The 13,965-nt window shown below is 38.4% G+C and overlaps 1 protein-coding gene across 1 annotated transcript; it reads left to right on the plus strand.

Annotated features, from left to right (window-relative positions):
* Positions 1 to 408: 408 nt before the first annotated feature.
* Positions 409 to 12,984, plus strand: LOC108992452 (histone acetyltransferase HAC1-like). The gene is made up of 17 exons (XM_018967004.2): positions 409 to 709; positions 986 to 1,247; positions 2,278 to 2,392; positions 2,487 to 2,793; positions 2,866 to 3,384; positions 3,504 to 5,299; positions 7,309 to 7,605; positions 7,689 to 7,967; positions 8,676 to 8,804; positions 8,916 to 9,116; positions 9,236 to 9,378; positions 9,483 to 9,795; positions 9,992 to 10,131; positions 10,855 to 10,933; positions 11,017 to 11,409; positions 12,089 to 12,306; positions 12,408 to 12,984. Exons 2-17 carry the CDS (start codon positions 1,084 to 1,086, stop codon positions 12,520 to 12,522), a joined length of 5,208 nt encoding a protein of 1,735 aa, XP_018822549.1. The 5' UTR covers positions 409 to 709; positions 986 to 1,083; the 3' UTR covers positions 12,523 to 12,984.
* The last annotated feature ends 981 nt before the right edge of the window (positions 12,985 to 13,965 follow it).

Consider the following 13,965-nt stretch of genomic DNA (forward strand, 5'->3'; position numbering starts at 1 on the left):
TTTGTTTTTGTATCTCTATTAAATTAATTAGATTTTTTTATTCATCATTTATATATCACATTGTTGTTAGGAAAAAAAATAAAAAATTATGAGTAAATTGTTTTTTAAAATAACGATGAAAGATACTGCCGTATGGTGTTCCCGTCGTAAAAAGAAAAAGCCCGGATCAGAGGAGAACATAAGCGGATCGTAAATGGGGGTACATTGGGTAGTACCGTAGTAGATTTGTGCCTACATCGATGGGCAATATCGTAAATTCAAATAGTTCAATCCGATATGTATCCTCCTACGTTCTTCCCCAGTTTCAGGAAACCGTAACTAGAAAAAATTTTAAACTAATTTTATATTTTTTCCCAAAAAAAATAAATATAAAAATTAATCCCTAAATTGAAAAACCCAATTACCCCCTACGGACCAATAATTCAGAGTCCAGACTCTCTCTCTCCTCTCTCTTCCACACGGACTTTTCCTTCCCTTCGATTCAACCCCCCCTTTCCATTGATCCCTCTGCTTCTCCGAGCCGTGCGCACGTGTTCAATTCCCTACTCAATTCGCCCTCTCTCGCTGACTTCCTTCGATTCGTCTCTCGTACGTTTATCTTATCGGTGAACAGTCTCCGATCGTCGCGATTTTGCACCTCTGGAAGCTCACCGAACGATTTCTCGCCTCCGATCGCCGCTGCTCCCCGGTCGTACGCTCGTCCCCAAAGGTTCGTATTAGGGTTTATCTCTGCTTGTCGATTCGATTCATTTCGATTCAGTCACCTCATCTAGGGTTTAGTTACTAAATTTAAGAAAAAATTAATTAATTAATTAATTTCAGTCAATTTCTCAGTTACCTATTTGCCCGTGATAATACTTTAGAACTACGATTGGTCTCTTCCGCCTTTATTTCCACCCAATTGCTTTTTTTCTGTCTCAAATTCATGCTATCTCGGTTAGTTGATAATTTGGGATTCTGATCCTGATTATTATTATTTGGTTAGTTTGTGTGGTGTGTAACTGTGGAGGAACTAGCAGGAGGTGGAAAGGTGGGGAGTTGACTGAGTTATGTGGTGCTTGCTAGTTGGAGTAGGTAAATGAGATGAATGTGCAGGCTCATATGTCGGGGGCGGGGCAGGTGCCCAATCAGGCAGGGCTGCCTCAGCAGAATGGGAGTGCGCTCGCTCAGCAAATGCATAATCTGGGTGGCGGCGGTGGTGGCGGGACCGAGATGAACAGAGCACGTGCATACATGCAAGAGAAGATGTAAGAGAGTTCACTTTTGTTGTTCTTTCTTTTCTGTTTTTCTTTCTTCTTTGTTTTGGTTCTGTAGTTTGTTTCCTATGTGCCTGTGAACTGTGTTTATGTTACTACAGAAGTTAAGAGGTATTCTGTATGTTAAAACTCGATATAATACATTTTGAGTGCTTTCAATGCAAATTGAGAAGTATTACTATTAGTTTTCGTACATTGTTGGTAGCTAAAATGTGTTTGGGAGTCTGGGAAATGACCTGTTGCATTTTGTGCACTCGGTGATGGAAAACTGTTATGCGTTTTATGTACAATGTTAATAGCTATAATGTGTATGTAGGAGAGTGAAGATATGGTAGCATCTGCTTGGGTATTTGTGTGCAGTAATTTCTATTATGGAATTTAATTTTTTTTTTCCAATTGTAAAGTTATATATGCACCAAACGGGTCATGACCCGGGGGCAGTGCCACTTGAGCTAAAAGCTCATATGCTTCATTATAAAATAATTTAATATTAATGGAATACAAATGTTTTGCACGTGGAAGAAAACTGCGAAGATTGTAATTTTTTCCAATATGCAAGACATATTTGCATTTTACTCTGTGTGTTGATTAGATGGATTACTTACCAAAAGAAATATCTAATACATGTCTATATGTCATCTGTTATAGGAGGAACATGCAAATATGTGTCTAGACTTGTGGTTGAATGGATGAAATTTGCTGGTGTGATTTACTAGCCTTTTGAGCAGGCACAATCACCTTATATAATGCAGTCACCTTTATATACTCGATGTTCTATGGTTTATTAAGCCTTTCTTCAGTTTTCTTTGAATTATTATTACATTTTATGTGGGGGGGAATGGGGCTTGATTGTTTGCAAGATTCTTTGGGCTGCTATTGGACCATTGCTGAGATGTTATCATCTAATATGCTCTTGGCATGCTTGTGATATAGTAATTTTTTTACCATCATCTGAGAACATGCTTTTGATATGATGCGTTTGTTGATTATTGCTGAGAATATTCTATTACCTTGTTTTCAGCTTTAATATCTTATCCCAGCGGCAGCAGCAGCAGCCACCTGAACAGGCAAGAAGGAAGTTCAAGGATATAGTGAAACGTCTAGAGGAGGGTTTATTGAGATCAGCTCACACAAAGGTATTATTTTTTAAGTTTTGCAGTGTTTGTTGGGGATATCTGTCTTAAAAAACAGTATATTATTCTTCGTCTAAAGTTTCTAATCTTCTCATAGGAGGATTACATGAACATTGACACTCTGGAGAGTCGTTTGCATAATTTGATTAAACGCCCACATTTGAGTAATCAGAATCAACAATATTCTCAGCTTGTTAATTCTTCCTCTGCCATTGGTACAATGATACCGACACCTGGCATGCCACACAGTGGGAACTCAACCATGGTTGTTGCATCTTCTGTTGATACTTCCATGATTTCTTCGAGTGGATGTAATAGCATAACACCTACAACTGTCAATACTGGAAGCCTGTTGCCACCTGGTGCTGCTGGCATACGTGGAAATTCATTTAATAGAGCCGATGGTAAGTGTTATAACTCTTGCTAAGGCTATTGGTTTTGATTCTTTGTATCAGTAACAGAGTCGTTTCTTGCAGGTCCTTTGCCTAATGGATATCAACAGTCTCCTGCCAGTTTTTCCCTCGGTTCTGGTGGGAATATGTCACCAATGGGTGCCCAAACAATTACGAGCCAAATGATTCCTACTCCTGGATTTAATAGTAATATTAACAGTAATAACTGCAACAACAGCAACAATAATAATCACTCTTACATGAACTTGGAATCTTCTAATGGTGGTGGGTTTTCCACTGTTGAGTCAACGATGGTTTCTCAACCACTGCAGCAAAAGCAGCATCTTGTTGGCCAAAATAGCCGTATATTGCGCAACCTTGGTAGTCAAATGGGCAGTGGTGGAATTAGGTCTAGCTTGCAGCAGAAAGCTTTTGGGTTTCCAAATGGGGGTTTAAATGGTGGTTTAGGGTTGATTGGGAGTAATTTACAACTTGTGAATGAACCTGGCACCTCTGAAGGCTATCTTACCGCTACTCCTTATGCTAATTCACCGAAACCTTTGCAGCAGCACTTTGACCAGCATCAGCGACCATTAATGCAGGGTAATCTCTCTCTCTATCTCTGGCTTCTTTTGCTGGTGTTATATAAAACATTATGTGGGAAGATTGATATTTATTTTGGCACAAATAAGCATTCTCACAGCAAAGTCTTTAATGATCAGGTGATGGATTTGGAATGAGCAATTCTGATTCTTTTGGTTCTGGACACTTCTACGGTGCTGCAACATCTGTCGGATCAATGATGAACACTCAGAACTTTAATTCAGTTAGCCTGCCGACCATGTCCAAAACCAACTCTCCTTTGGTAAGTAATCAGTCAGTGACAAACCAGGCTGCCTATACAAAGCCTCATTCAGTTGATCAATCTGAAAAGATGAATTTCCAAGCTCCAATAACTTCGAGAGACAATCTACTACATTCTCATCAGCAGCAGCAGCCCCTTCAGTTTCAACAGCAACTCCAGCAGAAGCAGCAAAGTCAGCAGCACCAGCATGTGTTGAACAATGATTTTGGCCAGTCTCAGCGGAGTTCCGATTTTGGTAGCCAGGTGAAGTGTGAACCTGGAGTGGAGCAACACAATGAGGCTGTGCACTCACAAGTTTCTGAACAGTTCCAATTGTCTAACATGCAGAACCAATTCCAGCAGAGCTCTGCTGAAGACCAATCCAGGGGTGCTCAACATCTCTCTCTTCCATCTGGCCAGCATGATATCTGCTCGTCTCTGTCTCAAAATTGTCAAAAAATGCAACAATCACTGCATCCAAGCCATCCGGTTACAGATTCTCAAAGTGATTTTAGCTGCCTTTCTGTTGGAGCACAATCAGAATCAGTACTGCTGGGTCAATGGAATCCGCAATCACAAGACAGGAATCACATACCAAGGATCATGCCCCTTGAGCACCATGTCCAAGAGGATTTCCGTCAGAGAATATCCAGGCAAGATGAAGCTCAATGTAATAATTTATCATCAGAAGGATCCATTATTGGTCAAACTGCTGCAGATAGAAGCACTGCTGAGCCCCCTAAATTAAGTGGTGCTGCAAGTAGATCTGGTACTCTAAACCTTGAACAGATGTACAGAAATCAACAGAGGTGGCTTTTGTTTTTGCAACATGCTAGTCGATGCTCATACCCCAAAGGAAAATGCCCAGCACATCACTGCATAACTGCTCAGGAATTGTTGTCGCACATTAATAAATGCAGTCTGGCACTATGCCCAAATTCTCGCTGCCGTCATACTAAGGGCTTGCTTGAACATCATAAGACATGTAAGAACCCAAGTTGCCCTGTTTGTGTTCCTGTAAAAAAATATATACGTGCACAACTTTTAGCAAGATTGAAACCACATTCTCGAGCAGAGTCTGGTTCTTGTTTGCCGTCTTCGATTACTGCATCCTGTAAATCCTATGACACTGCAGACAGTTCAGCTAGATTGATATCAAAGACTCCCTCAGTTGTCGAAACTTCAGAAGATCTACAACCTTCTCTAAAACGCATGAAAATTGTGCAGTCATCCCAATCTGTTATTCCTGAGAGTGAAAGCTCAGCATATAGTGAACTCCATGGTTTGCAGGACGTTCACCTTCAAGATAATAAACACCATGACATTTGTATGCCTATTAAATCTGAGTTTCCCGAAGTGAAGAAGGAAGTTGCTGAAAGTTCTGGACAGGAAAGTCTTGTTCAGATGAGGGAAGGTGTCAGTGATAACTGCAACCGGAAGCCTGATGTTGAACCTATTGCATATGTCGAGTCTTCTGCTTTGTCTAAGCAAGAAAATATTAAACTTGAGAAAGAGATTGATCCGGCTAAGCAAGAAAATTTGACGCAGCCTCCCGAACTTGTGTCTGGTACCAAGTCTGGTAAGCCAAAAATAAAGGGCGTGTCATTGACTGAACTTTTCACTCCAGAGCAGGTTAGGGAGCACATTAGAGGTCTCAGGCAGTGGGTTGGCCAGGTAAGTTTATGGATTTTCTATGCAAGCATTTGATTAGGATCTGGTTTTTTGAAAATGAGTAAATTATTGGAGGGTACTTAATAAAAAGTAAATTATTGGAAGGTAATTACCATGCGTTCTTTTAAGGCACTGTTGTAAGCATTTGGATTTCTTTTCTTTTCTTTCTTCCTTTGTTTTTTTTTGTTTTTCTTAACTGAGGTTTGTTAGAATATTATCATTTAATAGGTGGCTTTTTTTTAGAGGAATATAGGGAGTCCACATTTTGTTTTTACATCAATATCAACTACATTTCTAACTCTGTTACCTCAACTTTGTTTGATGTCATAATGTATCATGATGCTAGCATCTCTGGTTATCTTAAAATAATTTTGCATTATACCCTCTTTTTGGTAGAGAGGGTTGGTGTTGCTCTCATGCACATAGGAATTTTTGGATTGGAACCCATATTGGTCTGTGCAAATAGTCATAAACTTGTATCTTGAATAACCTCTTGAGCATGACCTGTTGAGAACCCACTTTTAGACGGGAAAAAGTGTTATCATTTTTCTGTAGTTCCTATTAATTCTATACAATTGGAGTCTCTATCATGTATATCCTCCCCTTGCTGTGCCACCTTGTTCTACAGCCTTGTTTTTCACATATGTTTGCTCCTTCGTTGGATTTCAGATCTTTCCTTTTTTGTCCCCACCTTAAGTTGAAAATTTTGAACATGCTTACATCTTTTCCATATTTGTATCGAAGGACAAATACCCCATCAAATATCCTGCCATTTTGTTCCTTCCTTAAGTTGACAAATTTTCACATGCATCTATCTTTAGTGTACTTTTTATCAGAGGAAAAATATTCTGCTTTCATATGTAATTGTGTTATTTATTTATTTATTTTTTGCAAACTTAACATTTTCTAAATGTTTCCTTTTTTTAGCCCATTACAGATTTTATGTGTATCTTTATCCTTACTGTTATTATTATTATTTATTTATTTTTTATAGAAAATGTGCCCAAAAATCTCTGTTGCTATGCACCAGGTAGAATTTTTTTTGATAAGTTATGCACCAGGTATAATTAATCCCCCAATTCACAAAAACAAATAACCTTCCTCCTCTGTTGTTTACTTTTTGATTAATAACACTAGTTGAAAATCACCATACTAGAAGCCAGGGTGAGAATGTGGAAGGGGAGGGTGAGATGTAGGGAGTCTGCCTCCACCTCGTTTGGTTGAAGGGAATGAAAGGGAAAGAAGATGAATATGCAGTTTACTTTGTGCCTGGTTAAATGGTTTAAAATTGCGTACGAAACTTATGTTTTTCACAATATCCTTTAGAGGTCAATTCTCACTCTTGCAATCTGCCCACCACTTGGTGGATTGGGTTTGGTGGGCTGAAGGGACTTTGCCTCCCCCTCCTCCCACCCATTCCTCCTACCAAATGGAGGGATTTTTCTTTCAATCCATGCTGCAAGCATGGTGAGTACTATGTCCTGCTTCCATGTGATGCGGTGGAATTGCATTTATGTTTCTGGACAATAATTGAAAGTTATGGAAATGTCTATGCCAATGTTAACTGCTGTAGATACAGCAGGTTAGTGTTCCAAATTCTTGTTGAGGCATATGATTTCAATGGGTCCATTGCTGTTGGAATTGTACAGTTTTCTCTTTTCCTCTCGCAGAATATGGTATGAAATAACCCCAAGGGGTGGCACAGTAGTCTTGGAGTGACCTGTATAAACCGGACGTCCTAGGTTTGAAACTCCGCATTCACACTCTTGGGGCCATTGGACCAGGAGAATCTCCTCTTGAATTACCCAAGATGCACTTGTGGGAAACTCCTTGCTGAGGGCTTGTGTACATCCAGGATTAGTCGTCGGGACTTTTTCTGTGCCAATTAAAAAAAAAAAAGAATATTGTATGAAAACAAGTGCTATCTGTATAGTCTTGGTATCTGTATAGTCAAGTCAACTAGATGTAATAAACCCAAAATAGATTATAATTCATTATTGTCCTATTTACAGAGTAAAGCAAAGGCAGAAAAGAATCAAGCAATGGAGCATTCAATGAGTGAGAACTCTTGTCAGCTGTGTGCAGTAGAGAAGCTCACATTTGAACCACCACCTACATATTGCACCCCTTGCGGTGCTCGCATTAAGCGAAATGCAATGTATTATACCATGGGTGCTGGCGATACACGGCATTATTTCTGTATTCCATGCTACAATGAAGCTCGCGGAGACACCATAGTTGCCGACGGTACTGCCATTCCAAAGGCAAGGCTAGAAAAGAAGAAAAATGACGAAGAGACGGAAGAATGGGTATGTTCTCTTTCACTTTGGTTAAGTTTGTTTTGTATTTTATCGCCAACTGTTTGTATTAAGCCTTCAATGATCTTGTGCAGTGGGTTCAATGTGATAAGTGTGAAGCTTGGCAACATCAAATTTGTGCTTTATTTAATGGTCGAAGAAATGACGGGGGACAAGCTGAATACACTTGCCCGAATTGCTATATACAAGAGGTTGAAAGAGGAGAACGTATGCCCTTACCACAGAGTGCTGTTCTTGGGGCCAAAGATTTGCCAAGAACAATTCTTAGTGACCACATAGAGCAGCGGTTATTTAGGAGACTGAAGCAAGAAAGACAAGAGAGGGCGAGGCTCCAAGGGAAAAGTTATGATGAGGTGATTGCATATATGATGCTCTCATATAAATTCTTGTTCTAGGGAATATGATGAAATTAAAGAATATGGAGTTCATCATGATATGAATTACAGTTTTCTTGCCAAAGAATGTCAATTGAAAGCTTCTAACCGATATTCACAATCTTAGATTGTATTAGGTTGTACTTATTGATGGCTGATCCCAACTATTACATATTTTTTAACTTTTATAAAAGAATGGGCCATGGTTTAAGTTCATTGACACTATCAAGATGAAATATCTCAACATAATCATATATCATTGAATAGGACCTGAAGTTTGGAGGTGGAGAACTTGATTAGTTTACTGTTTTATTTTTATATCATCATTATTGTTTTTTGTTGTTGTTTGTTGCCCCCCCTTTGGGGGGGGGAAGAAGGTTTGATAGAAGGATTTGATCATTTCCTTGAAGCATGTGGTACAAGAGTAGCTGTTTATTAGGGTATTTTATTGGAGTTAATTTAATGCTTAATAACTTTATAAGGAGTACCGTACAGATGCTTTTGGTAGTTAGTTTATTTCTTCATGGTTCTGAGCTGATTTTCTGTCTAAACAAGATTATAATGTCATCGATTTTGATTTAACAGTTTCCTTACTATTAAGAGGTAGAATCCCAGTAAGGATCCTGACACTGACTGCCAACATATCATATTTGTTATTAAATTATTTCCAAACATTGATATTGCTAGGTTCCTGGAGCAGAAGCACTTGTAATCAGAGTTGTTTCATCTGTTGACAAAAAGTTGGAAGTGAAGCAGCGATTTCTTGAAATTTTTCAAGAAGAGAATTATCCGACCGAGTTCCCCTACAAATCCAAGGTGTGGATAGTCCTGAGTTTCATACATTCTCTAACACAGACGGGGGCTTTCATTGCTAGTAACATAAAATAGCTGCAGAGCCTATGTGCTAAGTCTTTTTTTTTGTTCCAGGTCATTTTACTGTTTCAGAAGATTGAAGGTGTAGAAGTTTGCTTATTTGGCATGTATGTTCAAGAGTTTGGATCTGAATGTCAATTCCCAAATCAGCGCCGTGTTTATCTCTCGTACCTGGACTCTGTGAAGTATTTCAGACCTGAGATTAAAGCGGTTTCTGGAGAGGCTCTTCGTACATTTGTTTACCATGAGATTCTGGTAGGTTCCAGACTTGCATTTCTTATCTCAATTGTACTTTCTCAAGTATACCTATATGTGATTTGATTAGTATGAAATCTTCAACTGGAGCTATTGATCTTCACCTCCGCTTCTTTCAGATTGGATACCTTGAATACTGCAAGATACGGGGTTTTACAAGCTGCTATATATGGGCTTGTCCTCCATTGAAGGGTGAAGATTATATTTTATACTGTCATCCAGAAATTCAAAAAACACCTAAATCCGATAAGCTCCGGGAATGGTGAGCCTTGTGCCTTTCTTTAAGAATTTTGTGAATCATCTTAACAGCAGCTAGTATTCTAGTCATTTTGTTCTTTAATCCTTGTTTGGAATTTTCTGTGTCAGGTATCTAGCGATGTTAAGAAAAGCTGGCAAGGAAAATATTGTGGTTGATCTCACTAATTTATACGACCATTTCTTTGTATCTACTGGTGAATGTAAGGCTAAGGTCACTGCAGCTAGATTGCCATATTTTGATGGTGATTACTGGCCTGGTGCGGCAGAGGACCTTATTTATCAGATGCGTCAAGAAGAAGATGGCAAAAAACAGAATAAGAAAGGAACAACGAAGAAGACCATAACAAAGAGGGCTCTAAAAGCATCTGGTCAGTCTGATCTTTCTGGTAACGCATCAAAGGATCTGCTACTCATGCATAAAGTAATTTTTCTTCTTATCTTCCGCTTACTGTTTTTCTTGCTATTTCTTCTACTGTTGGAGTTGTGATAAATCAAATTCACAGATAATTCTTAAAAAAAAGAAAGAAGAAATAACTGTTTATATCAAATTCTCCTGTAGTTTTATGGCATCAAAATAACTGGTGCTTGTTCTTATGAGACTTTTTTCCCCTCCCCAGCTAGGTGAAACCATTTCCCCAATGAAGGAGGATTTTATCATGGTTCATTTGCAGCATTCGTGCACACACTGTTGTATCCTAATGGTATCTGGAAACCGTTGGGTTTGCAACCAGTGCAAAAGTTTTCAGCTTTGTGAAAAGTAAGAATTCTGCAATCGTTACCTGCAGTATTGCTACAGAGAGTTGTTGATTAAAATATGTGCTATATTTGTATATTCATAAGCGTTCTCTCACATGTTAAGCTGTAGTTTGGTCCACAAGTAGCAGGCTTTTAATACCAACATTTACAGATATGCCCATAATGCAAGATACTGATACCACTATCACAAACTACTTAATGCTTGGAATAAATTCGTTCACTGTATTTTCCCTTTTGCTGTATTTTTGTATCTCTGTGTCATCTTCCTCTAAACTTCTAAACTGGCATTGCTCATTTCCAGTGTTGCTTTTCTTGTACTAGATTATATGTTGCTTATAGCTCTTTGTAGTAGAAGATAAGAATTTAATGGTCTGGTCTATTTCATCTGATCAACGAACATGTTGCTTTGGCTAGTAATGAAAAAGTTCAATAATTATTTTGGAAAAAGCTGATAAGTTAATTTTACACCCGACTAGGGATTCCAAGACAAAAATGCTGGCTACTCCTGAAATTTCTGAAGTAATCTATGATTTCTCTGACAATTGAAATTCATAATTAGGATTTTTGTAATCAATGCTTTTCCATGTTTCTTATTTCCTTGTTCTTTGTGTTTGATTATTTTTCTTTGTTGGGGGGGGATTTTCTCTTGAAAAGTACTTCAGAACTTCCTGAGATTGATTTTCTATTGATTTCATGTGTTCTGAGTTTTTCATCTATCCTTCAGGTGTTATGAGGTAGAACAGAAACGTGAAGAAAGAGAAAGACATCCAATCAACCAGAGGGAAAAGCATGCCCTTTATCCGGTAAGTTCCTTGACTGGAAACTACGTGAGAGTGAGTGGTTTTTATCAATTCTTTTTCAAGGGGCAACATTGTCAAATCTTCAGGTTGAAATTACTGATGTACCTGTTGATACAAAGGATAAAGATGAGATTCTTGAGAGTGAATTCTTCGACACCAGACAGGCATTTCTGAGTCTTTGTCAAGGAAATCATTATCAGTATGATACCCTACGACGGGCAAAACATTCCTCGATGATGGTCCTTTACCATCTTCATAATCCAACCGCTCCAGCCTTTGTGATAACATGCAATATATGTCTTCTTGACATTGAAACTGGTCAGGGTTGGCGATGTGAAGTCTGCCCTGATTATGATATATGCAATTCTTGTTATCAAAAGGATGGGGGTATTGATCATCCTCATAAGTTGACAAACCATCCATCCATGGCTGATCGCAATGCTCAGAATAAAGAAGCCAGGCAACTACGAGTTGTACAGGTGCTGCATATATTTTCTCACTGGTCTTGCATGTAATCAAGGATTTTCTGTAAATTTAAAGATTTAAGTACTTGCTTTCATCAATCTTACAACTTCGTGTCCTTTACTGCATTTTTTTTATGATTACCTCTTATACATAGGTAACTTATTGTCCATCACTGCATTTTTTCTGCATCACACTAACACGAGTGCCTCTCAAGTAGCCAGTTAAACTAATGTTTCGTTTGGTTGGGAAAGCCCTGCAACCATGTCCGCCCTTCATGGTATTAGAAATGAGTAGTGTTTAGGTGTAATTAACATCAAGAAATGAGGAAAAACTGTGTTAAGAGCAGTAGGGAGAGAGAATGTGCAGTATCCATTCACATCAGATACCAATGTATAAGTTGCATTAATGATATTTTGTTGGTATGGCTGGCAGATATTAGTTTTTGTTTAAGCCATTGTATCTCACTATTTTGTTCTGTATTATTCAAATCTGCTTGTGACTAAGATTTACTGTAACAATTGCTAGAGCATGGATAGTTCTTAGTTAGTCTGGATTTATTTATTTGACCTGGTAACGTACGGTGATGGGGAAAGGGGCAGTTATTTCTTGAGGTATTATGGAGATCGTTGCAATTATTTTTTCACTAAATATATGAAAATTCTGTCTGAAATCATTGCTTGTTTCACATTGCAGCTTAGGAAGATGCTTGATCTTCTCGTGCATGCATCACAATGTCGTTCTGCACTGTGCCAGTACCCAAATTGTCGCAAGGTTAAGGGGCTTTTCCGCCATGGGATACAATGCAAAACCCGTGCATCTGGAGGTTGTGTTCTCTGTAAGAAAATGTGGTATCTCCTCCAACTTCATGCTCGAGCTTGCAAAGAATCTGAATGCCACGTGCCACGTTGCAGGTTTATGGATCAACCTTGTCCCTATTATCATTGGCTTGCCAACTTTCTATTCCTTTATGTTTGGCGATTGCTATAAATTTTTTTTTTCTAAATTTGTTCAGAGATCTTAAAGAACATTTGAGGAGGCTTCAGCAGCAGTCTGATTCACGGCGAAGAGCTGCTGTGATGGAGATGATGAGACAGAGAGCTGCAGAGGTTGCCAGCAATGCTGGATGATCTGTTGTACATACTATATATATAGTTTTGAAAGAAAGCCCTCAGTGGTAGAGGAGGGAGTCCATAGTTTTGTGCTGCTCGGTAAGACACTGCTGGGAACTCGGCCGTGATAGCAAAAGCGGCAGGTTTAGATGATTGGAAGGAGGTAAGCATGGAGTAGAACAGCAGATTGGTTCATATTCACATGAGACAGAATATTCTTTTCGTTTACACCAAAAAATCTTCTGAAGCAAGTGAACTTCATTGATCAGAGCTACCCTCTTCAACAAACACTAACAGTTCAGCTTGGAGTATTAGTGTACTGATGCGTCTCACTCTGGGTCGTTTTGGTGATTCTTTGATTTTATGATGCTCTTGTATTCTGTAAGGACGTCATCCTTGGGGTGGCGATTGTACTATATAATTCTAATCTTTCTAGAAAACATTTCTTAAGAAAGCATTGTCAGGGGCTTTTTGGTTTTAGTTCTACTTTGTTCCCAAGATTTTGTTATCATATTACCTCTTTTTAGAAGAATTTCTTATAAAAAGATGTAAGAAAATAAATAAGTAGCGTCTCTGACATTGTAGAAATTCATTTTGATCTAATCTGTTGTCCTTATAAACTATTGTGCAACAAATAGCTCTCTCAAGAAAATTAGACGACCCTTTCTATAGTAATTACTAATTACTAATGTAATTACTCATGCTTTTTCCACAAGAATGTGCATACATGGAGAAAATGAACACTTGTCTCTTTTCCCGAAAAAAAAAACAATTCTCTTGTAGTATCCCATTCTTAATTTTAAGTATTTTACATTTGTTTTGGTGTTTACTTGTTTGCTCGGATTTGGATTAAAGTAGTTGTAGACGTGTTTCATATCTCTGCAAACGATTTTCAGTAACCTGCAACAAGAAGATAGGTGGAGCTTGGTATGATGGGGGACACCTTTGATACCTAAGTTAGAATAAAGTATGAGAGAGTTTTTTAACTTTCAGAGAGTTCAGAAGTTACCTCAGACATGTTATTTGATTTCTATTTATATGAGTCAGACGTGTGATGAGCAGGCTTGCCTTGCGATTTAACCTTCTCTAATCCTCGCTAGATCGTGGATTGTTAGGGCTCCAAATCAGCCATTATGCCAGAGAGGATTAATATTCTGGGTGAGTATCACGGGTGGATATCTGTAACACCCTGCCTAAAATGCTCCTTAGGCCTTGACCTTCGTAGCCTATTTTTTTGAAATGGAATAATAATTCTCATTAATAAACTTCAGTTACAATGATCATGTATCACATCATTCAATACATGAATGGCGCATTCAGTTACAGCCTTAATCCTAGTTAATTAGGAGTTGGGCTATTTGAGAATAAGAATAATTTTAGATACTTAAGTTGGCAAAAGGGTTGTATGCTTTGGATTTAGTAGAATTATTAGTAAATTCTAGTGCAATATTTATTTTGAGG

This window comes from Juglans regia, chromosome 12, assembly GCF_001411555.2.
Source record: "Juglans regia cultivar Chandler chromosome 12, Walnut 2.0, whole genome shotgun sequence".
Lineage (NCBI taxonomy): Eukaryota > Viridiplantae > Streptophyta > Magnoliopsida > Fagales > Juglandaceae > Juglans > Juglans regia.

What these genes read in the sequence shown, in the direction of transcription:
- LOC108992452 (XM_018967004.2), top strand. Translation starts at nt 1,084, where the DNA reads ATGAATGTGCAGGCTCATATGTCGGGGGCGGGGCAGGTGCCCAATCAG. An exon ending in TGAGATCAGCTCACACAAAG is followed by an intron (nt 2,393 to 2,486) that starts GTATTATTTTTT and finishes ATCTTCTCATAG; the next exon opens with GAGGATTACATGAACATTGA. An exon ending in ATCTGCTACTCATGCATAAA is followed by an intron (nt 9,796 to 9,991) that starts GTAATTTTTCTT and finishes TCCCCTCCCCAG; the next exon opens with CTAGGTGAAACCATTTCCCC.